This window comes from Lithobates pipiens, unplaced genomic scaffold (assembly GCF_037356315.1).
Source record: "Lithobates pipiens isolate NorthernLeopardFrog02 unplaced genomic scaffold, aLitPip1_a1.2 Scaffold_8, whole genome shotgun sequence".
In the NCBI taxonomy this organism is placed as follows: domain Eukaryota; kingdom Metazoa; phylum Chordata; class Amphibia; order Anura; family Ranidae; genus Lithobates; species Lithobates pipiens.
In genome coordinates, this window is record NW_027507903.1 from 242,241,988 (window position 1) to 242,268,045 (window position 26,058).

General features: G+C 42.4%; 1 protein-coding gene across 1 annotated transcript in view; it reads right to left on the reverse strand.

The window, feature by feature from the left end:
- Window positions 1–260: 260 nt before the first annotated feature.
- Window positions 261–26,058, reverse strand: part of KCNMB4 (potassium calcium-activated channel subfamily M regulatory beta subunit 4) — a 109,014-nt gene continuing 83,216 nt past the window's right edge. The window contains exon 3 of the mRNA XM_077468754.1: window positions 261–813. Within this exon, the coding sequence (XP_077324880.1) occupies window positions 645–813 (169 nt within the window). The 3' untranslated portion in view covers window positions 261–644. The remainder of the gene's footprint in view (window positions 814–26,058) is intronic.

A 26,058-nucleotide genomic window follows, 5' to 3' on the forward strand; every position in this document is an offset into this window, starting at 1 on the left:
CAACAAATCAGGATATGTGAGGCACAAAGGTGTTTGGTATTACTACACCAGCTACATGCCCCTGCCCTTCGCTCAGAACATTGCAGGCATTCCTTATAAGGTGCTAAAACTTTTTTTTTTTTATATTGATCATTGAAAAGACAGGAACTAAAAATTTGTTGAAAGAGATTACACATTTCTTAGTGACTTCAGACTTCTAAAAGCAATAAATATCAAAAGTGGAGAAAATCAAAAAGATAAAAAAAAAAAAACAACAAAGCTAGAACATAAAAAAAGCACACTTTAATATTTGAGAATTACATGGTACAAAATAAACCGAAATCTTCTGACTGAGACTTTACATACCAAATAAAAAATATTTTATCGCAAAGGTGAAATGAAAGTTTCAGCCTGCTTCACTTTACATTTGGCCAAATATGAGTCATTACATTACTCCTTGTATATCTTTGTCTGTTGTGAGCCTTTCTGGGCATTCATCCCACAGGAAACAGCAGTCTAGAAAAAGTCTGAATAAATATCCTGCTTTTAGCTCGAATCCTCAAATATTAAGTTCAGAAAAATAGAGATGAAGAGGCAACAAGAGGACTATAGGTAAATGGGGTTTTGGTTTAGACTGAAGCTTCCATTTTTAGTTTTCGTTCAATCTATGAAAATTTTCTTTTCTGTATAGCCTCTGCTTTAACAGCCAGACTTCTTGCACATATGGTGAGAAGCACGATCAGTACACCCACGAGGAAAGTTACTAGTGGCCACAAGAAGCAATGCAGTAGGACATTTGCGTCGTGAGATCGTTTCAGCAGCACATCTTCAGGCCTGAAAGAGAGTAATCACAAACACACAAATTCAGATGTAAATAAACCTCTACAATAAGCAAAATTTGTAAGAAGCTCACTTATAAGGCAAATATTGATTTTACCAAAAGCCAAAAATTATTTTTGGTTGGGTGGTACATTCAAATATATTCATATATATGTTGTAAAGTGCTGCGAAAACTGTTGGTGCTATATAAAACCTGTAAATATATATATAAAACATGAACAAATCTCTATCTATCCATCTCACAAAGGATTCCCAGAGCACTATAATTTTGCCAAGGACAACAGTAATAAACTAATTTTAGACAGAGATGAGACACTGCAATGATTCCTTCAGTTTAGTTGAATTTCACCTTGAGCTGTTGATCTCTGTAAATGACCAGCTTCATTTCAACATGTACTGGAGCAAACAGGAGCTCCTCCTGTTGGTTGAATAACATAATTTTCAAATGCAATATTTATTACTTTAAGAAAACGCCTTAATTTTTAAGTCTTTCCATAAAAAGTTTATGTATAAAAGTACTACACATTCCTTTTAATGGGGTACAGATGTTGTGGAAACCCTCAGCTGTATAAATCTGCCCTGCTTCTTAATTCCTGCTAGTACAATTGCTTTGCACATTAAAATTACACAGATAAAGCTGTTTATACATTTCAATATACATATATTAATGTTCTGAGCATTACAATCTTGTAGATGGCTAGGTTAGATCCTTATACGTCATTAAACTGAATAAATGGTTTGAAGAGATGTTCTGTCTGCAGCTGACGGAACACATTCATTTTATTTTAGTAAGAGATAAACCAAAAGGAACAAATGTGGGATCTCATGGCCCATCATTATCATCAATAGCTACAAGGACTTAGTCAAGCGCCAAGCATAAACCCCAAAAATGTAAATAAAATAAAAATTAAAAATAAATGCTTTTCATAGCCAGGAATGTAATAACACTATGGACAAAAAGGCAACTGCCTCAAGATTACAAGTCCAAGAAGCCCACCAAAATCACCATATTGATACAGCCCTATGCCAAGAACAATAGGGAATTTGCGACCTGCAGAGCACAGTTGAAGCATTAGCTGGAACCCAAACAATGGGTTGTGAACCAGCACAGCAATCTCCTTCCATCTTGACTTATTTCACATATAGCCAAATAAGAGCCTTAGTCGTAGCTATAACTAAAGCCGTTGGAGGCTAAAATACATCAGCATAATTGTTGGAAGATCTTTTCCTTTATTTGAAAAACAAGTAACATGGGAGGAATTTGCAGTGTGTCAATGTATTAATTATTTTGATCCACCAGGTAATCTTTTGCCATGACCCATAGCCTGTAAGCATTGCAGTCTGAGATCCAGGTTAGTGAAGCTTCAGGTACACATTTTTAAAATACCAGACTAGATCTCCCGAGACTAGGTGCACCCGCTAGAAAGTGAAGAAACGCCCTCTATTAATTTTCATGTGCTTTGCTCTTTTGGTCATATTAGATGTCACATGACCAAGACAATGGAAGATGAGAGGATTGTCTAAACTCCTGCAAGCATCCAATCTGAGGAGAGGTCTAGTTTCTTATTACTCTTTAGAAATCTGTGCATCTGCTGCTTTACTTGCTTGTGACCCAAGGTATAGTCCTTGGACAGCAGGGAACACCTACTGTTACCAACAGTATAGCCAAGGGCATAATAAGAAATTACAGGCTCCCATTAAGTTTTAATAGTCCCCACCCCATTAACCAAAATAAAAATGTAAACATATCCATACTTACCACACTTTAAATATTCTAAGGGCTCTTTCACATGGACGATCTGTTGAGGTTTGCCTGTCAGTTTTTTAGGCGGACCTGAACGGGTGCTCCATAGACCTCTATGGAGCGTCGGATGTCAGTGGTGACACGTCATCAGATCGGATGACGACGGACTCTGCAGTCTGTTGTTATCCAATCTCCCATAGGGGAGAGCGTCGCTCTGACAGGTCCATCCCTGCACAGTGTGCAGAGACGGACCTGTCATCTTCTTGCTCAGCGGGATTGACTGAGCAATCCCCGCTGAGCAAGCGGATATCCACGGGGCGGATCAGCACGGATCTGTCCCCTGTGAAAGAGCCCTTACACTGTTTTTATTTTCTGATGCTTCCTTTTGTTGTTGTGAATAGCTCTAATCTCACAATCTTATTGAAACCTTTTTTTCCCCTCAGGGAAATTTTTCAAAACCCCATTTTCCCGTTCATTAATTTTTCCAGGCATTTTTAATTTTTTTTAGTAGTTTAATTGCAGTGTACCACATTTATAAAAGATACAACTTAGACTTGGAGAAGAAATTAACATGGTTAGTTTGGTGCTATAATGTAATTACTTATAATATGAGCCTCCGGTTTTCCTGGTCTAAAATTTAACAGATTTGTTCCAACTCACCAAATGTTCTCCAGTTTGCTAGATGTGTTAAGGGTGAGGCCATTACAGAGACAGGAGAGACACTGCAGTGTGGAGGGGCTGTAGACATACCACTACTGTACATTACGCAGGCAGGCTCTCTCAGAGAGGTTTTACTCTATGATGTACAGTGCATCTGGAAAGTATTCACAGCGCTTCATTTTATCACATCGTTATGGTACAGCCTTTTTCCAAAATGGATTACATTTATTATTTTCCTTGAATTTTACAAACAATACCTCATAATGACAACATGAAAGAAGTTTGATTAAAATCTTTTCAAATTTATAAAAAAAAAAAATCCCATGTACATAAGTATTTACAGCCTTTGCTCAATACTTTGTTGAAGCATCTTTGGCACCAATTACAGCCTCGAGTCTTTTTGAGTATGATGCTACAAGCTTGGCACACCTATTTTTGGCAGTTTCTCCCATTCTTCTTTGCAGGACCTCTCAAGCTCCATCAGGTTGAATGGGGCATGTCGGTGCACAGCTATTTTTAAATCTCTCCACAGATAGGGTTCAAGTCTGGACTCTAGCTGGGCCAAAGACATTCACAGAGCTGTCCCTAAGCCACTGGGGTCGTTGTGCTGTTGGAAGATAAACCTTAACCCCAGTCTAAAGGCCCAGAGTGCTCTGGAGCAGGTTTTCATCAAGGATGTCTCTGTACATTGCTGCATTCATCTTTGCCCTCGATCCCGACTAGTCTCCCAGTTCCTGCTGCTGAAAAACATCCCCACAGCATGATGCTGCCAACACCATGCTTCACTGTAGGGATGGTATTGGTCAGGTGATGAGCGGAGCCTGGTTTCCTCCAGACATGATGCTTGCCATTCAGAACTAAGATTTCAATCTTTCTTTATCATAGTCTGAGAGTCTTTCAGGTGTCTTTTGGCAAAATCCAGGAGGGCTGTCATGTGCCTTTTACTGGAGAGTGGCTTCTGTCTGGCGACTCTACCATACAGGCCTGATTGGTGGAGTGCTCCAGTTCATCTGGAAGGTTGTCCTCTCATCACAGAGAAATCCTGGGGCTCCGTCAGAGTGACCATTGGGTTCTTAGTCACCTCCCTGACTAAGGCGCGTCTCCGCTCAGTTCAGCTCAGGCGGCCCGTTCTAGGAAGAGTCGTGGTGGGTCCAAACCTCTTCCATGTATGGATGATGGAGACCATTGTGCTCATTGGAACCTTCAATGCTGCAGACATTTTTCTGTACCCTTCCCCAGATCTGTGCCCGATAAAATCCTGTCTCAAAAGGTCTACAGACAAATCCTTGGCATTTATGGCTTGGTTTGTGCTCTGACATGCACTGTTAACTGTGGGAACTTATATAGACAGGTGTGTGCCTTTCCAAATCGTGTCCAATCAACAGAATTTACCAAAGGTGAACTCCAATCAAGTTGTAGAAAAATCTCAAGGCTGAGCAGTGGAAACAGGATGCACTTGAACTCAATTTTAAGTGTCATGGCAAAGGCTGTGAATACTTATGTGCATGTGATTTTTTTTCATTTTTTTTTTATCTTCAATACATTTTCAAAGATTTCAAACTTCTTTCACGCTGTCAGTATGGGGTATTTGTAGAATTTTGAGGAGAATAATGAATTTAATCAATTTTGGAATAAGACTAACATAACAAAATGTGGAAAAAGTGAAGCACTGTGAATACTTTCCAGATGCACTGCAACAGTGTCCCTTTAAACATTAGACTACAGATTGGGCAAAACGGAATATCTTTGGAGCACGGCAAAAAACACCAATGTTGAGCTCTTGGGAACAACATGACCCGGCAGATTAAAAAACCTTGTCCAAATGCTGATGAGTTTCTTGGCACTGGAATGGCACATGGATTCTCCTTCTTCCTCTATTGTCCTACATAGGGAGATTAATGGGACTAGAACTCTGTTAGTGGGGGGAATTGGTCTAGAGCAGTGGTCATCAACCCTGTCCTCAGGGCCCACTAACAGGCCAGGTTTTCAAGATAACTGAAATACATCACAGGTGAAATCATTTGCTGCTCAGTGATTGCAGTATTCTAGTCTGTATCTCCCCAAGGTAATACATAAAACCTGGCCTGTTAGTGGGCCCTGAGGACAGGGTTGATGACCAATGGTCTATAAGACAATGTGTAATTTACTGTTCACTGTCTGCTGTCATCACACATCCGCTCCAGGCTCTGGAAGGATGCTGATTAAAATGTCATGATCTACCCAGATGCCTGACCAGGAGCTAGCCCAGCTTCTAAGAGCCAGATGCTCCTACCCGCTCCCTAGCCTGGCGTTTTAGTGAGAACTGGATGGGCAGAATGGAGAACGGTGATTGACAGTCACTGCTCTCTGTTCAGAGCAGATTAGGAACTTATCAGCACTCATGTGATCACTCAGTGCTCGGTGCTAGAGTCTGTGGGGTTTTTTTTTAACGTAGCCCACACTTCTCCTTTAAATCTTGTTCTTGGCTGACTTTTGTCTACAAAAAAATAAAAATAAAAATTGACACAAAAGAGCATTTGATAACATGATTGGTGAAAATTTAGTATCCATTTCTGAATTTATAGAACAAAAATCATTACCTATAAAATGTCATATTGCACTACAGCAGTTAAATAGCTTGAAAAGCTCATTTTCACAATAGTCAAATGACAGATAGCAAGTATTTAAATACATTACCATACATTTACTCTTTTTTGTAGTAACAAAAGCATGAACACCGCTTTTAAAGGGGAAACCATGACAAGTCACCCTAAAAGTAGTACAGGAACCTTTTTCTAAGTCGGAGCGACTTGTGTCGCTTCCATTAGAACAGTTCCATCGTACAGAATGAAGCGCGACTTGTCAGTGGGCTAAGTCGCCTGACAAGTTGCCCCAATGTGAACCAAGTCTAAATGTTCACAGTTTAATGCATTTTCTTTTCCTTTCAAAGTAAGCGTGTTGTAATGGCATGAACATTTTTTTTTTTTTTTTTAACAAAACTCAGAAATGTACAGCTATTTGCAAGTGCCTTTTTTTTGTTTTTTTTAGCTTCTAACATTTCAAAGAGACATCCCACACAAGTGATATTTCGGTTATAGTCAGTGTGAAATTATCTGTTGGCTTCTTATAGCTCTCATCTCCAGATTAAAGTTGGTAAATCAGCTAAATGCACAGTTGAATAATTATATATTAACTATCTTATTTGTCAAAAGACAAGTCCAGCAGTGACATTTTAGTACTCCTTCCTGCTTATTGAACAATGAAGGTGCAGCAGGACACTATTGACGGCATGTATATGCTCTGCCCTCCTGTAAACATGGGTACAGTGTTAGACTGACAGCAATATATAATGCAGTAAAAACCCTACTGGCTAATCAGTAAGGCTCTTCCATCTCCCTGTCCAAGTTCTTTGGCATTGGAATGAAGGGCTTGTACACATGGGCAACCGCCTCTGCCCCACCTCTGAAAAGCAATCCATGGTGGATCTCAGAGAGTGGCACAGAAGTGGCTGCAAGGCATTCAGAAGGCAATACTGCTGCCTCCTGAATGGCATTTTTTTTTATGGCAGTTGAACAGGAAATTTTGAATGTGAATACTGTGCTGCAACTACGACCCTAGAGCCTGGGTCTCTTATTGTGGCATGGCCCAATTTACTTGAATGGGTCACATTGGGCAGCAGGCCTTGCAGCAGGCCTTTACACAACATGGAGTATAATTTTTGCCACAGCCTTGAGGCAAAAGGATCACAGCATACCTGTATGTGCAACCCCCATCCAGTTGTCCCCCAAGCCGCACCCATCTGAAAAAGACTCCAAATGTCTTCTTCAGCCTCCCATGGAGCCGATCAGATAGATTGGTCTGATCGGCTGCATCCCTGGACGCCAGAGGAAGTGACGACATAACCTGGGAGAGGCAGCGGCAGGTGGTACCCCTTTTTGCCATTCACAGAAGTGATGGAGTCACTAATTAGCCACTATCACCTTCTGCAAGAAAGAAGAGAAGAGAATCGCCAGCTGCAAATTTACATACCGGAATGGTGCCTGTAGGTGCAGGCATAATTCTGGTATAACCACTGAGACTGGGGCACGTCCCTGGACGTTCCCCTTGGTAGGAAGTGGTTAAAAAAATGTAGTGCCATACTTTAATATATATTCAAATTATAGAATAGAAATTATACTGATTGTACAGAGAAAACATTTGGATGGAATATTAATTTTTTGTGCGACAAAGCGGACCTTAAGTCATTTTTTCAACTTTCCATCTATTAAATCTTCTTCCCTTGTTGTTTTAACTTTGGATAATAACACATTTTTTTTCTGCCAGTAAATACCTTCTACAGCCGGTGCGATCCCGATCTCCCTGAGACCCCCGGAGACTGGAGAGAAGAATACAACAGGAGGGCCATGTGATTGGCCCTCCTGATCACATGACGACTGTGTCCAATCACAGTCGTCATGTAATGTAAATAGAGAGCAGTTGTAACTGCTCTCATCTCTTCCTCTCCTCACACAAAACCTGTGAGTGAGGAGAGGAAGAGAAATCTGTGCTTCAGCCGGGAAGATCAGTGAGTTTTCTAGCTGTTTGTCTGCTGTTTACCCACTGATCTCCCAGCTAGTGTCCCCCAAAACACAGTGTCCCCAAAAACAGTGTCCCCAAAAACACCTGGCCCATCAGCCCGCCATCTGACATCAGCCACCCGCCATCACCAGGCGCATCTGCCCCGCCATCACCAGGCGCATCTGCCCCGCCATCACCAGGCGCATCTGACGCCCGCCATCACCAGGCGCATCTGACGCCCACCATCACCAGGCGCATCTGACGCCCACCATCACCAGGCGCATCTGACGCCCGCCATCACCAGGCGCATCTGACGCCCGCCATCACCAGGCGCATCTGACGCCCGCCATCACCAGGCCTTCAAAATGTAATAGGTACTCAGGAAATGAAATGTGTAATTTATGCCTTTAGAACGCCTGATGGTGCTACATGGATGTTGGGCCTCTGTATGTGGCCAGGCTGTGGAAAAAGTCTGACACATGGGGTATCTCCATACTCAGGACGAATAGCAGAATGTATTTTGGTGTGTAATTGCAATTATGCCTGTACCATGTGTGAGAAATAACTTGTAAATATGATAATTTAGTGAAGAAAAAAAAATATATATATATTTCTTAATTTTCCAAAGCATTGTGGGGGAAAAATTGCAACTTCAAAAAATTCACTACGCCTCTTACCAATTACCGCAGACTGTCTTCTTTCCAAAAAGGGGTCATTTGGGGGGTTATTGTACTGTCCTGACATTTTAGGGCCTCAAGAACTGAGATAGGCCATCAATGCATTAGGGTTGATACATTTTCAATTATGCATAGCATGGCTTGTAGGCTCTATAACTGTCACACAAACCAATGATCATACACTTATCAGGATTTTTTTTTACCAAAGACATGTAGTAGAATACATTTTGGCCTAAATTTTCGCCAAAATTAGATTTTTTTGGTTTCTTTTAAAAGAGAAAGTAGAAAATGTTGTTTTTTTTTCAAAAAATTCTCTTTTTTCGCTTATATTACAAAAAATAATAAATTAAGTGGTGAATAAATAACACCAAAAGAAAGCTCTATTTGTGTGAACAAAATGATAAAACATTCATTTGGTTACAGTGTAGCATGACTGAGTAATTGTCTTTCAAAGTGAGAACGCACTGAAAGCTGAAAATTGGTCTGGGAAGGAAGGGGGTTTAAGTGTCCTGTATTGAGGTGGTTAAACACTACCCGATCCGGAAAAATTTGAAGAAAATGTGCCCTAATTGAGAGGGCACATCCAGCTCACCAACCCTTGTTGAAGGTAGTGATCGCTACTAAAACTTGAGAGTTAGCAACTTGACTGCACAAGACTATTGGCTCAAAAGGATCCCCTGTAAGAGCCTGTAATACCAGAGAAAGACCCCACATAGGAAAGGGGTGGTCAATATCTTCTTAGGGCATTAGAGAACCTCGATATCCAGGGGTTTACCGCTAGCTGTTCCACAAAAACACTTCGCATTCTGGGTTTCTGCTCTAAGGGCCAGCCCATTGTCTGCTCTACTTTGCAGGAACTTCAGTACTGCTACTGGGCTGTGTATGTTAAAATGAACTTTCTGCACACCAAGTATTAAACTTTTCCAGAGTATCAGGTAAATAGCATGCGTCTCCTTTTTCCTGAAATTTAGACAGGTCACCACCAATCGGTCAGAGAAACCCTTAACCGTTAGCATCTCCTTCTCAGTAACCAGGCTGCTAGATCACCTCTCCACCTGGGGACAACAGATCGGGCCTTGAGAGAAGTCTTCCCAGACTGGCAACACTCAGGGGGGCTCCCCCAACAGATCTCTCAGAAAGGAAAGCCACAGCCTCCTGGGCGAGTGTGGCGCTATCACAGTCGTATCTTGTCTGAAATTTGTTCAGTACTGCAGGTAACAATACAGGAAGCGGGAAGACATAACACTTAGTAAAACGCCAGCTCAGAATGCATGCTCCCCTATTGCCCTGTCCCACCTGTTCAGTGAAAAGAAACAGTGAGTTTCCGCATTCTCCCTCGAAGCGACAAGGTCCACACATGGGACCCCCCCATCTTCGAGTGATCACCTCTTATGCCGCGTACACACGAGCGGACTGTATGGCGTACTTAGTCCGTCATACAATCCGACGGACAGTCCGTCATACTTACTCGACTGAACGGACTTGACCACACACGGATGCACAAACAGTCCATCGAAAGCTTGCGCGATGACGTGTACAGCATGTACGACGCGACTAGAAATAGGAAGTCCAATACACAGCAAAGCACCCTTCCGCCGTGTAAATCCTTTCTGAGCATGCGCCACTCTTAGTCCGTCGAACTAGCCTACCGACGAGCGGATTGTCCGCTGAAACCAAAGTACGACGGACAGAATTTCGAAAAATCCGAAATACTTCGTACGCCAGACTGCACGCTGAAAAAGTCCGCTGAAGCCCACACACGAGCGGACTGTCCGCTGAAATGTGTTTCGACGGACTAAGTACGCCTTACAGTCCGCCCGTGTGTACGCGGCATTAGGCGACCTGATTCGGGCCCAGTCGCCTTCACTCAGCGTCTTCCTGCTGAGCAAGTCTGCCAGCTGCTTTAACTCCCCTTTCAGATGTACCACTAAGAGTGACAACACTGTGGCTTTGGCCCGCTTAAAAATTGCTTCTGTCAGGACCCACAGGGAACTGCTTCTAGTGCCTCCCTGTCGATATAGGCAACCGCCAAGGAGTTGTCAGAATGGACCTGTACATGTTGGCCCTGGAGCTCCGGCTGGAAGGCTTTGAGAGTTAATGCAATCGCCCTCAACTTCCTCCAATTCAAGGACTTTTGCGTCCCCCGCTCTCCAGGAACAATGCACCAGCCGGTGCCACTTCCGTTCATTGTGACAGTCTTGGACACCAGCAGTACCCATTCTAGATTTGGATTGTGGAACAAGTTTGGAGTCTCTCCATCACCACAGGGATCTTTTTACTTGTACTGGTATTTGAACCACTAAGTCCAGAGACCTCGGACTGTGGTCCCCAACCCCTATAATGAACCGCTGCAATGGGCAAAAGTGTATGCCTGCCCGCTATACAGAAGGGAGGGTTGCCATCAGCAGGCTCAAGGATGATATTGCCTGCCTTATTGAGGTCTGGTTATTGCAAGGCAGAAATGCCTTGTCCACTTTTTGGATTTTCTCCTGAGGAAGAAAGACCCTCCACTGGGTTGAGTCCAAGATCTTGCCTAAGAAGGTGACCCTCTGGGATGGGACCAGGCTGGATTTTTCTAGGTTTAAGAGCCAACCTAGACTTTCCAAAACACTTCTTTCCTCCTGAAGACCCTGAACCAACTGCTCTGGGGAGGGAGCAAACAGGAGCAGATCGTCCAGGTATGCAATAACAGCAATACCTCCGAGTCACAGAAAAGCAAGGGCCTCCACCATGACTTTTGTAAATATGTGGGGGGGGGGGGGGGAATAGGCCAAAAGGAAGGGCCTGGAATTGCAGATGGACTGTCTCCTCCCCAGACCTTACTGCTAATCTAAGAAACATCTGACTTCCCTCTGAGATGGGAATATGCACGTAGGCATTAATTAAGTCTATGAATTCCATGTAGCAGTCCGGAGGGAGCAGTGCCTTCACTGAGAAGACTGGGCCGATGCAGAACCTCCTGTAGGCAACTAAATGGAGAGGATTCATTTTTAAAAATGAGCCTGAACTTCCCTGAGGGCCTGCGTACCACAAAAATGTGGGAGTAGAACCCTCTGCCTATCTCCCCTGCTGGGACCCACGTCACTACTTCCTGCTGCTCCAGTTCTTCCAAGGAGGATAGAAGCCACCTTCTCTGCACACCTTGAGGACTTGAAAATTCCAGTCTGTACCCTCCCCTTACAATTCCCAGGATAAATTGATCGGAGGTGACCAACTCCCACTGTGGGAGGAAAGCCCACAGTCTTCCTCCCACTGTGGTCAACCCATCATTGGGTCTTTTGGGGCTGTTCAGGAGGGTGAAAAAAATTGCTCCCCCACTTCCTCTGCCCGTGTGGCCCAAACCCTTTTTCGGAGCGTCAGCTTCCGGGGGGGGGGGCAAAATTTATTTTTAGACTGTTCTCCAAACTTCTTTATTTTATGGGAAAGGCCTTCTTTTTGTCATCTGTCCGATCTAGAACGACCTCCAAATCTGGACCGAACAGCAAATCTCCTGTGAGGGGTACACCGCAGAGTTTTACCTTGGATGCACGACCACCCTGCCAAGTTTTAATCTAGTTTAAAAGGGCACTTCTGGCAGAGTACATCAGGGTGGAAGATCTTGCGGACATGCGTAATGACTGCGCTGAGGCATCTGCGATGTACGTTACACCTTTTAGAAGCATGGGAAAGAAGACAATATTGTCTCTTTGAGGTCCCAGACTCAATATGCGCGTTTATATGCATTAGCCAATACTCCATGTTGCGAGCCATCACTGACTGCCATGGCAGGCTTAAGATTTCCCAGGGACGAGTCCCAGGTTTTCTTTAGGAGGGAGTCCATCCTTTTGCCCATGGGGTCAGCAAGGACCCCCATGTCCTCAAAAGCCAGGTCTGTTTTTCTAGAGAACTGTGAGAAAGCAGTATCCAGCCTAGAAGATTTGTTCCAGACTGCCGCTTCATCCTCAGAAAAGAGAAATCTACACTTTAGGGCCCTCGAAAAGAAAGGCTTTCTTTCTGGGTCTCGCCATTCTTTAACGGCATCCACCCAGACTTCATGGACTGGAGAGACCTTCCTTTTCTGTTCTCCCAGACCTTTATACATTTGGTCGTGGAGCGACAGTGATTTTTTTCTCTTCCTGGATCCCCAAAGTGGTATGGATGTCTCCCAAGAGATCCTCCACTTCCTCAAGGGAGAGCTTATACCTAGGAGGTTCTAGTGGATTCACCATCCATCCCCCCCTCCCTCAACTCTCATAGAGAGGCTGAGGATGCACTGTCAGAATCTTCTTCTAGTACCACCTGGTGCCCCCGGGAAACCCTCCACTGGTGGAGGGAACAGCCTGCGAACTAGGTGTGATGCTCTGCTGAGCTGGTGGAGGATTAGCTGGGGGTTGCAGTGGCAGGAAACTTGCAAACATTGATTTAAAGGTGCTAGAAAGCTCCTTAACGGGCGCTGCCAAGTCCATACCCTGCTCTGCTGAATGCTACTTCACCAAGCCTTCAATGCACTTCTTACAGAGTACCTTAGGCCAGGAATCCCCCATAATGGTCTGGCATGATGGACACTTCCTCTTGGAGCTGTGTGGGGACCTAGCCTTTTCTGTGGATTTGCTCAGAAACGACAAAAGTATCCCCAAGACACAGCCATGAATACCTGCCTGCGCAACACAGACCACCACCAGGAGTGCATCCCCCCAGGACCAACCACCAGGGTCCAAGAAGTACACATCTTCCACGCTGAACACCTGACCCCCGACACACTGGCCACATTAGGGCGAGGGGAACCCGGACACCTCACACAGCACCCTCCCCGAATAGCAGAAAGCGAGCCCCTGGACTTTCAGCTTCCCCAAGAGAGGACCAGGTGCGCTATGCAGCCGCACAGGTAACAGGCTCCCCAGCCCCGCGGTAGTAGCATGAGAGACCTCAGCCTCTCCAGCTGAACTGGCCTAGTGGTGTCTCCCCACCAGAGGAAACACCAGAATTGAAGGGGCGGGGGGGATGTTTCCTAAGAAGGGAGGAGCAAAGGTATCTCAAAAGGTAGCTGTCCTGAAAAATATCCCAAGCTTTGAACCTCTCACAGACCACTGTTCAATCCATCTGAAAACAGAAAGCGTATGGCACAACTACAAACCTACCAAGACCATGGCCATCCACCTAAACTGACAGGCTGGGCAAGGAGAGCATCAGAAGCAGCCAAGAGGCCGATGGTAACTCTGGAGGAGCTGCAGAGATCCAGAGATCAGGTGGGGGAATCTGTGTACAGGACAACTATTAGTCGTGCACTCCACAAATCTGGCCTTTATGGAAGAGTGGTAATAAAGAATGCCATTGTTGAATGAAAACCATAAGAAATTCCCAGTAAACATGTGGAAGAAGGTGCCCTCTGGTCAGATGAGACCAAAATTTAACTTTTTGGCCTAAACGCTGTGTGTGACGGAAAACTAACAAACAATGCACATTACCCTGAGCCATCCCCAGAGTGAAAAACGGGGGTGGCAGCATCGTGTTGTGGGGATGCTTTTCTTCAGCAGGGATAGGGAAGCTGGTCAGACTTGATGGAAAGATGAATGGAGCCAAACACAGGGCAATCTTAGAAGAAAACCTGCTAGAGTCTGCAACAGACTTGAAACTGGGGCGGAGGTTCACCTTCCAGCAGGACAAACATACAGCCAGAGCTACAATGAAATGGATTAGATCAAATGATATTCATGTGTTAAAATGGCCCAGTCAATGTTCAGACCTAAATCCAATTGAGAATCTGTGGCAAGACTTGGAAATTGCGGTTCACAGATGCTCTCCATTCAATCCAACAGAGCTTGAGCTATTTTGCAAAGAAGAATGGGCAAACATTTCACTCTCTAGACGTGCAAAGCTGGTAGAGACATCCCCAAAATGACTTGGAGAAAAAGGTGGTTCTACAAAGTATTAACTCAGGAGGCTGAATAAAAAATGCATGTCACACTTTACACATTTGTAAACATTTTAATACCATTTATCATCTTTCTTCCTGTTCACAATTATGTGGCACTTTGTGTTGGTCTATCACATAAAATCCATTTATTTTTTTGGTTGTAACATGACAAAATGTGGAAAATTTCAAGGGGTTACACATATATATTCCCTTCATTATGCAGATATATTTCATATGTATGCAATATATTTTAAAAAAACTACAGTTCCATTATATGTATGCATTTTATTTATTTCATGAAGTATCTTTTTTTGCATGGTTAAGAAATTAGGCAGGTGCTCAGGAAGGCTGTCATCAAGGGTCCATTTCATCCAGCTGGAGAGTATGCCTTGTGTCCCATATTTCATACCAATGAACATTCTTGCATATAAAACTTTGTATAAAGGTGAGAATCTGTTCCTTAGCCATAGACGCCTGCATGCTTGCTACTGCTGACAAGCCCATGCATTTTTTAAACCCATAGCAGATTTCTAGGACTGTCTGGTGACCTGAGATCTCATTTTCCTCTACTGGGAAAAAAAGCTTTGTCCTTACAACTAAGTGGATAATGTGCACACTGGCCAGCATTGCACATCTCATTATCACAGCCAAAGTTCCACTTTCAAAACACCGCTAGTGCTCAGGTATTAAAAATATAATAATAATTCTTGGTGGATGTTGGTTATGAAACATATACAAAGAGAAGCTCTTATTTTTTAAAGCAACTCGTTCACTAGAAAAAAATTACAAAAAGGTGCCTTGCAAAGAATCTTCAGAACAACTTCCGGAAGTGCCCAGTTCTAGTGTTGTGCTGCACTTAGTGGTTCCTGTAGGTACGTAGGGGCCTACAGGAGAAGACGTAGAGTGCAGCACAGGACCAACAATCTGACACTCTTAAGGTCAGGACACCTCTTTCATACAACAAATATTGGCAGTGCAGGCAAAATTCAAGCAAAAGTTGTCTTAACCACCTCCCGTCTGCTGTATTGTCAACCGACGGGTGGATGGAGCCCCTCTCATTCTGGGGACCACATCATATGACGTCATCCCGTGGGGACACACAGTGCCACGATCAGTGGTGTACTCTGTCCTTGGGACACACCACCAATATCAGTAAAGAGCCAACGACGAGGCTCTTTACCCATGTGATCAGCTGTGTCCAATCACAGAGAATCACATGTAAACAAGGAAATGCTGGTTATCAGCATTCCTCTCCTTACACTGACCACGTGTGAGGAGAGGAGAGCTGATCACTGGAATTTCCTCACAGGGGAGAGCTGCACAGATAATCTAGTCACCCATTACCAGTGTCCTGATTATCAGTGCAGCCCCAACAGTGCCCAGCAGTGATGCTAGTCAATGCCCATCAGTGATGCCAATCAGTGCCTGCTCAGCAGTGCTGCATATTAGAGCCCTTCGGTGCTGTGTCATCCGTGCAGCAGAAATATTTTATAACAATTATAACAATTTTTTAACTACTTGCCGACCGCCTCCTATACATATATACGTCGGCACTTTGAAGAGGGATACCTCAGTAACGGCAGCAGTTGCTGCCTCAACCGAGATATCCATCTTTACAGGAGGCGGTCGTGTTTACGATAATGGTGGTCTCCGTGGTGGGTTCCCTGCAAGATCAACGTTATCGTCGGCGGGAGAGGTGCCACCCCTCTCCCGCACCCTCCGCCGCTTACCGGAGCCATCGGTAGCGGCAGAGGCGATCGGGTCCTGCACACTGCTGGGTATGGAGACGAGTGAGGCCCAAGATGGCCCTCACTCGTCTCTATAACATAGGAGGGCGGAAGAGACGTCAAAACGTCACTTCCGCCCATACCTCTTAAAGCAACATTTTTTCAATGTCATTTTTTCAAACGACATTTTTTTTTTAAATTGCATTTAAGTCCAAGTATGAGATCTGAAGACTTTTTGACCCCAGATATCATATTTAGGAGGACCTGTCATGCTTTTTTTCTATAAGGGCCGGTTCACACTGCGGGCGATGCGAGGCGACACCGACTTGCCTCGCCGCGACCTCAGCGGCGATTTGCAAATGACTTCTGTATAGAAGTCAATGCAAGTCGCCCCGAGGTCGCCCAAAAGTAGTACAGGAACCTTTTTTCTGAGTCGGAGCGACTCGAGTCGCTCCTCTCAGAACGGTTCCATTGTACAGAATGGGGGCGACTTGTCAGATCGCGGCGAGGCAAGTCGTGTCGCCTCGCATCGCCCGCAGTGTGAACCGGCCCTTACAAGAGATGTTTACATTCCTTGTAATAGGAATAAAAGGGATCCAGATTATTTAATTTATTTTTTTAAACTGTGTAAAAATAAAATAAAATGCAGAAGCGAACGCATATGTGAGCAGCGCTCGCATATGAAAACAGTAGTCAAACCACACATGTGAGGTATCGGCGTGATCGGTAGAGCGAGAAGAATAATTCTAGCCCTAGACCTCCTCCGTAATGCAAAACATGCAACCTGTAGAATTTTTTAAATGTCGCTTATGGAAATTTGAGGGTAAAAGTTTGACGCCATTCCCCGAGCAGGCGCAATTTTGAAGCAGGACATGTTGGGTATCAATTTACTCGGCATAGCATTAGCTTTCAAAATTTAAAAAAAAAAATTGGGCTAATTTTACTGTTGTCTTTTTATTCAAAAAAGTGAATTTTTTTCCAAAAAAAAGTGCGTTTGTAAGACCGCTGCGCAAATACGGTGTGAAAAAAAAAGTATTGCAATGATCGCCATTTTATTCTCTAGGGTGTTAGAAAAAAAATACACAATGTTTGGGGGTTCTAAGTTGTCTAGCAAAAAAAAAAAAAAAATGGTTTTAAACATGTAAACACCAAGTCTGAAAAAGAGCCCTGGTCCTTAAGTGGTTAATTTAGTTTTTTTTTTTTAGCAAAAAATAAAAAACCCAGTAAAGATTAAATACCACCAAAAGAAAGCTCTCGCTCTCAAAAAAAAAAAAAAAAAGGCAACAAATGTAGTTTGGGTACAGCGTTGCATGACCGCGCAATTGTCAAAGTGCGACAGCGCTGAAATCTGAAAATTGGTCTGGGTAGGAAGAGGGTAAAAGTGCCCAGTAAGCAAGTAGTTAAGTCCAGTACACCTAATATTGGGGAGCTTCTGTTTGTATTCTACAAAAGTTAAGGGTATATAAATCATTAATATGACAGGTAATAAAACAATACAGATAAAAGAGAATAGCAACAACTTTAAAAGATGGCCATATGTTCCCTAGAAAACCATTAGGTACAGTAAAGTCTTTAGTGCATCTTAGTACAGATTAACCTTTAAAAAACAGATAATGTATTGATTTTATACATCACGCCTTAAACAGATCACTGATATTAGGGGTATGAGGCAGTTATCCTCAAACGCAGAAATCACTTTAATGTCCTGCACGTCAATTAATGCAAAATATAAAAAACACCCTTCTCTAAAAAAAGCAGTTGCATAAGCATAACAGAAAATGCCAATAATGTGACATGTTAGCAGTTCTATTTATCTGCTGCCAAACGTTATAATTAAATACCACCGTATAATCGTCTTGTGCTTTCCAGTCAAGAAAAATCCATTAAACCAGTATTGCTGTAAATAGATTTTCTTCTGCATTTTCATTCACAAGGAAATTATCAGTTGTTATGAAAAAGGCAGTAATAAAAATCAGCCTTAGACTACAGCCCGGGTATTCAAAGTTCTGGTCTGCACACATGACCCCACACATTACAGATACTATAGTTCATAGGCAGCTTTATCACAGTAATCTATTTATGAAAGATAAAAAAAAAAAAAAAGGTAGGACAATTCTAAATGTGAAAATATAAGGAATAATTTTTATAAAAGTTAACTGAATATTTGGACAGTCCTCTTTATGTCACAAACATCAATACACCGTATATTGTATGCATGTACATTTTTGTGAACATATACAGTGCATTCATAAAGTATTCAGATACCTTCATTTTTTTCAATAGCATTATGCTGTAGCCTGATACTAAAGATATGTAAATGGATATTCCCACGCTAATATGTGCTAAATAGGCCCTAATGGAGATGCAGAAGTCACCGTAAGGGTCAAACACTACCCAAAGAGTAAAATGTAAAAAAAAAAAAAAAAAAAAAAAAAAAAAAATCAATATGTGGTGATGCGCTCCTCAAAAGTGTTAACAAAATCACACTAAAATGTATAGTAAACGAATAAATATTGTGCAATAAAGTGCAAATGTGCAAGTATGGTAAGTGTGCAAATATATATATCCTTAGGGCCGGTTCACACAGCGGGCGATGCGAGGCGACACGACTCGCCTCGCCTCGCTCCCGCAAGTCGCCCCCGTTCTGTACAATGGAACTGTTCTGAGAGGAGCGACTCGAGTCGCTCCGACTCAGAAAAAAGGTTCCTGTACTACTTCTGGGCGACTTCGGGGGCGACTTGCATTGACTTCTATACAGAAGTCCTCTGCAAGTCGCCGCCGAGGCCGCCGCAGGTCGCGGCGAGGCAAGTCGGAGACGCTTCGCCGCGCCTGCAGTGTGAACCGGCCCTTAGGGAATCACTAAGCAATAAACATACCCACACTTATATAGAGTCTGTACAATAAAAATAAAGTGCAAAGATTACAGATATTGAAGCAATATACAAGTAAAAAAATAAAAATAATAAAAAAAAATGGTAAAATAAACTTGATAATTAAAAGTCCATAAAGTGAAGTAAAGTGCAACCAGTGCAAACAGTAAAACAATTCCTAAGTCAATAAATAGTGCAAATAAAGTTCTGTCTAAAAAGGTGATGTTGTGACTTCAGTAAAGTGAAATCTTCAAAGTGACTTGAGTGAATGAAATCTTCGTTGTGTGCTACACCTGTAGGTGCACTACCTTCTTACCTTACTGGAGGAAGGTAATCAGCATGTCAGAGTATAGGGGATGGATGATCGCACAAGGAAGAGGGAGGGAGGGAGGGAGGGAGAGAGGGAGAGAGAGATGAGATCAGGAAGGAACCTCTACAGTGTAGTAAGTTCAATGTAGTTTATTGCGTTCATAGTAAAAACATATGGGTACTCACATGTAGAAAAGTAAAAGCATGCACATAGTAAATGAGTGCCGAACTCGCAACCTGACATCACTTCCAGGTTTTGTATATCAAACGCGTGTCGTCACGAATCACGCGACTTCATCAGGGATAGATTATGGTGCTCGGAAGGGTCTTTAAATAGCGTATGATAGGTTCAAAATGTCAATCGGCCATTTTGTTGAAGTCCATACATAGAAAGTAATGGGGTGGCCATTTTCCAGATGATGCTATGATCCCGGCCATTTTCTTGGCCCATATTACATATAAAAGGAAGCCAAAATGGGCGCAAGTTTCAAGAAAGTAAATAAACATGTTTATTGGTGAAATGGTGTTCATTTCTAAGCGCGGGGCTGAATGCCGCACACAATGCAGATGGAACACAGCCCACAAACCACGGAGCTGAATATTCCCCATAGTACAGACAGAATACAGCCCAGTCCAAAAAATTTGCCAAACACCAGAAAAACAAAACGAAGAAAAAAATAATTAAAACATTTTCATATACTACATTTAAGACAATGAAGGTGGCTCTAATGTAAAGTGAAAAGCACAATAAAAATAAAAATAATCATATAAAAGGGAAATGTAATGAAGCCAATGTGTATCTGTACACAAATTTATATGAACTCCGGAAATGATGTCATGACGCAAGAAGAGTTCAATAAAGCAAAAAAATTTGAATAAATGAAGAAAGATGATAAAAATTAAAACTACAATAGGATATCTAAAGCATAGAAAATATGTATGATATTGGCATAGTATGCACTACTATCAGGCTGCAACATAACTAAATTGAAAAAAGTTAAGGGGATAGAGAACGCCTGAACAATGCGTATAGTTCCAGTCCCAAAAGGAAATCATTTATATGCTTATGCCAATTTGCAGCTCGAAGAGCTTTTCCCCTGCATTCACGAACGCAATATTCAGCCATATTACTCAACCAACAGGCAACTCTGATACAACTGTGGTTGAACTGGATGGACTTGTGTCTTTTTTCAACCAAACTTACTAACTATGTAACAGATGGTTCCTTATCAGCTTGACAGAGCCCACAGAAGTCAGTGTCAACCATATACGCCCCTAAATTTTCATTTGATTTTAAAGAGTCCGATTAATCTGGAAATAGGAAACGGTAGATGGAAATTTATAGGACTCAGGTTCAAGGCAAGATGGCAGAATGATAGCTAGCTGTCCCAGAAGGTCCCCTGCTCAGCCATGATGCCCACTGACTTGGCCAAGCTCCATGAGCTAGTGCCTTTTTGCAGGCAAATGATTCTCTGGGAGAACTGCTCCTGCATAAAAAAAACCCTCATGATTCATGCCTTAGGAAAGTGGCTACCATTGAGCAGGACCTTACACATGGGAAGTATGGAACTGATGCAAGGAAAAAAAAAAACAGGTGATCTAATGTGGGTGTTAGATTAGAATAACACTACAGAAGATACTGACAAAACTAAATGTATACAGCAAAGTGAAGACCATCCCGCAGGGTGACGTGAGATAAGGATACATAAATAAGGGGATTTAAAGGGTTAGCCTGCCAAAACCTTACATTTCAAAGCTTGATATATGCGGTGGAGTTAAACCCCATGACAGTTTCTTATGACTTCTAGGGACTCTGTTATTGGGATATCTGCGTTGGTTCATCCTATTTGCGTTGGTCATTCTCCTGCTGGATATCTTAATCATTACTGTTGAGAATGCAATGAGAGATAAATTACTGGCGGTAGATCTTGATGCTGAAGTAAACAAAAATGAATGAGGAACCAGCTTCCCAGGCTCGAGCAATAAAAAAAAAAATACATGACATGTGAGGTACCATAATACATGGGAACAAAGACAGCATGACATGAGGAAAGGGTGGTGAAGGGCTCTTATGACACATGGGAGAACATAAATTGGAAGGGGTGTCATTAAAAAAAAAAAAAAAAAAAAAAAAGAAAAAAAAAGAAAAAGGGGAGTGAGTTCATGCACATTAAGCAGATCTACTAATCTACCAGATTTCAATGTAGGGGGTCATTCAATAAGGCAGTGCGATGAAGAATGACATGCAAGAAGAGCACTAGTCCATATCACCCAATAAGAAATAATTTCTTAAGCTGAACTTTTAAGCAGTCACTGTTGGTTATAACCCTTTTATTTAATCATATACCATGCATGATCATGTATGTAAGATTCAGAAGCCAAGCTGTGTAGACTGTGAAGATGACTGTAGCAGATATTAAATGCGATCTACAAAAAAAAGAAAAAAAGAAAAAATCTGAAGAAAAACAAAACAAACAAAAAAAATCTAGCAGGCAGCAGATGCAGGAAGCTGTTTTCTCTTATTTACTAATTAGATATAGGAGTATATCAAATCGTCCACAGAAGTGAATAGTGTAACTGTGGCAACAGATAATTTACTGATTTTCATGCCGTGAGGTGAGCTCATCTTGCAAAGCTACTGGAGACAGAAAGTTATTGCACAAAAACACAATTTTAGGCAGTGTCTGAATATCATACAATTCTACAAAAACTGGCTAAGTCATTATGAATAATCACTGCCTTTAAATTAAAATTCATGAGTGTAAATGTTTCAGTCATTACTTAGAAGTGTATATATGTGTTTATGCCTTGCAATCTATGCCATGCCTAGACACTGATAGATATATTATTTAACATCATGACTTATTGATGCATGGTAAACTGAACTTACGAGAAGGTCATAATTACAGAGGGACAGACATCCAATTATAAACATATGTAGTTCTAAATGCAAGTGAATATGACACTCATTACTTTCCCTGTTAGATTCTACTGCCACTCAAGTAATTTATTTTTTTTGGTAATGTTAACATGTCTATAGTAAATCTCTATGCAAGATCTTCAAGTAATACCAAATCCCCCCCCCCCCCCCCCATTTAAAAATAACCAACATGTTATACTTACCTGCTCTATGCAGTGGTTTTGCACAGAACAGCCCAGATCCTCCTCTTCAGCACTCATGCCCCCTCCCTCCTCCCTCCTGCCATAGCTTGCTATGGGGGGCACCCGAGCAGAGGATGTGTGTCCACGGTTTGGCCCCACCCCCCTCTCTCATTGGCTCACTGACCTTTATAGACAGCAGTGGGAGCCAGTGGCGCCCCTCAGCTAATGAGGAGGGGAGCCCCTGGAAGCCGAGACTCTTGTGCAACATCACTGGATTGAGGTGGGCTCAGGTAAGTATTAGCACACTGAAGGTTTTTCATCTTAATGATAAGATGGGGTTCTGACTTTAGAACCACTTTAAAGAAGGTTTTTTATTATTGTCCAGGTCCCTGGTTGGAGGTCAACGGCATAGATTGAAGAGGACCTTCAAGGCAATCTGTTGCCAAAGCAAAGATATTAAAGTGAACGTAAACTCGATTCATGAAATTTGAGCTGAGCACATATATCTTTAGAGTTTTCTTATCTCTCTCCAAGGAACTGAGTCCCGTAGCTGTCTCCTGCTCCGTTCCTCTGTTATCATTCTGATAACTTCTCACGTTCTCCGAGACAGGAGCCTGAAGTGTGCGTCAGGGAGGTTGCTATAAATAGTGGCCATCACACTGCCACCTATCGGTGCCCATCAGTGCCGCCTCATCAGTGTACATCAATGAGGGAGAAAAATTACCTGTTTGCAAAATTTTATAACAAAATATAAAAAAAAATTACTTTTTTTTAATTTGGTCTTTTTAATTTTTTTTTTTTTTTTTAGATAAAAATAAAAACCGCAGAGGTGATCAAATACCACCAAAAGAAAGCTCTTTTTGTGGGAAAACAATGATAAAAAAATTTCATTTGGGTACAGTGTTGTATGACCACGCAATTGTCATTCAAAATGCGACAGAGCTGAAAGATGAAAAATTGGTCTGGACAGGAAAGGGGTTTAAGTGCCCAGTAAGCAAGTGGTTAAAGATGTTTTGTTTTTTTAAAAGTAGATATAGATACTGTGGCTCAGTAATCAATACTACATCATTAAATGCGCTTCTTAAATGCAAACAGAGCAAGTATCTGAATTTGACCTTGTGGCAGCCTCCGGCAGTCCCAGGAAGAAGTAGCACAAGGAGCCAGATCAGTTCATGTACTGGCAAGCAGTATGTTGATAGAAAGAGCCTGTGTACAAAAATATGATGTCATCACTGTGCTGCTTCTCTGTCAGCGTCCAGTCCAAGAGGACCTGGGCTCAGGGGAAGCTGAATGGTGCTGGGCTGAAGACATCCAGGGGCAAAAATAAGTACTGCATGGAAAATCTCTAGGTTAAATAGGGGATATTGCAGCAAAAGCTGGTTTATTTTAGATATTTTAATGGGCGATTTATCTTGGTTTGGTTGGAGCACTGCTTTACACCTACGCTTAAAGTGGTTGTAAAGGCTGAATGTTTTCAACCTTAATGTATTCTATGCATGAAGGTAAAAAGAAAAGCTTTTGTGCTACAGAATGTCCCCAGCACCCCCTTATACTTACGTGAGCCCCATATTGATCCAGTGATGTGCATGAGAGAAGCGACTCTTCCAGCTATGTCCCTCACTGGTCAGATTTATAGCAGCCAATCAAAGCTGTCAAACTATGGCAAGGGAGTGGGGGGCATGCCTGAGCTGCCCTGTCTGTCAATAGACACAGACAGAGCATCTTGGGAGTAAGCCCCCACAAGTGCACCCATAGAAAACAGCTTTCTATGGGGGCACTCACTGAAGAGAAGGAGCCAGGAATGCTGGTGGGAAGACATGAGAAGAGCAGGATCGGGGCAGCTCTGTGTAAAACCATTGCACAGAACAGGTAAGTAACTTTTTTTAAATTAAAATAATAAACAAGGTTTAATAAACCTTTAAAACATACTATAAGAAAAAGTATGGGGGTGCCTTTTCCTGGCCACTTCCGTGACATACTGGTTGTCTGGCTGTGCCTGGGTTTAATATTCTGAGCCATAAACCCAGAACAAAGCATGGCAATTGTCCGATTATAGCTCTATCAAATGGCCGACTAGTCACTCACTGCTCAGTAACTAAAAGACAGGGGGGAAACTTATATGGCCACGGATAAGGAAAAATTACGGAAATTTAAGTGTTCAAATTTAAGAGCCAAAACTTGCACTAGTCATTGGGGGCGCCGGCGTTAAAGCACTGCTATTTTTAGCGACACTTTACCGTTGTATTAGCGGCGCTATTCGGCCGCTTTTAATCCCCACTAGTTGGCAAAAAAGGGGTTAAACTGCCCACAAAGGGCCGCTACAGCGGTGGTTCGGCAGCGCTGCCCATTGATTTCAATATGCCGGGGCGCTTTAGGAACGGTGTGTATGGTTATCTAACACTTACCTGCAAACAAAGCCTGCGCCATCCCTGCTGCAGGCCGCATCCATGCTCAATCCTCTTCCAGGGGCGCGGACTTGGGCTCTGTGACTGGCCAGAGTGACGTCATTCCCACACATGTACATGGGAGCCGCCAGTCATGGCACTCACTACTGAAGAAACGGCTCGGGGGGGGGGGGGGGTTTCCTTCACAGCGCATGTGCCAATGACATCACCGGAGCAGGACAAAGTAAATATCTCTTAAACGGTGCACGTTTAGGAGATATTTACAGTACCCAGCTTATTAGAGGCTCGCCTATAGATACAACTTGCAACTTATAGTTCTCAATGAACTACTACGGCACTGTGCAGCGTCGTGGTAGTCCATTGAGTCTCCCGGTCAGGGAATTTTGGCTTACGGGCAAGTAGATACATCGACAGTGTGCAGTGCAATGCTTTACCGACTCCTACTACAAAAAATAAAAATAAAAGAACGTTTTTTTCTGCCTGCAAAAAGGGGTGCATTTATTATTTTTTGTAGAAAGGTGAACTTAAGAGAAAACGCTTTTAAGAAGCAAGCATATTATTTGACTGACCTCTATTACTAAAACTACTTTTTATCATGGCCATTTGTTAAATAATAAAAACTGGGGAAGTAGTAAGTTTACTTCCCTATTCTCTCATGCTTCACAGTGAGGAATACGTTTCATATAATCAATACTTGGAGATGTGAGCAAGCAGAAAGCGGGTTCAATAAATGACTGTAATTCTGTACTGACAAAGAAGTAAAGAGCTGCAACATTTCAACTTTCTAGCCATTTTGTTTGCCAAATATTCAGCTGTTTATCTCTAGACAAGATCTTTGTTCTGCTTAGTGCACAACATAATAACTTAAATTGAACTATAAAAGTGAGGCCATGAAGTGCAAACCCATTGATGGCGGGGCAGCTACTACACTGGCAGAACATAAACCTTGCCTTACGAGAGAACAACTGGTCATTCCAATTGCTAGCTTTTTATATCATTTTACTAATGTTTATTTTAATTACTGTTCAAAATGATAATAAATATACAAGAAATATGGATAATTGTATTGGTTTACTAATAACATGATATTGCATTACATAGTACACTAGTAATGATGGGAAATAATAGGCCATGTAATATGAAACACATTGACAAAAGCGCAATTCAATCCAGTTTATGGTCATGCATTTAGTTACTGTATATATTTCAAATACGTTAGGTGACTGATACTTCTATGCAAGTATAAAGCATCCAACAGTCAATGTTTCATCAACATTGTTCGAACTGGATCTAAAACTAAAATCAGACAGACGCCA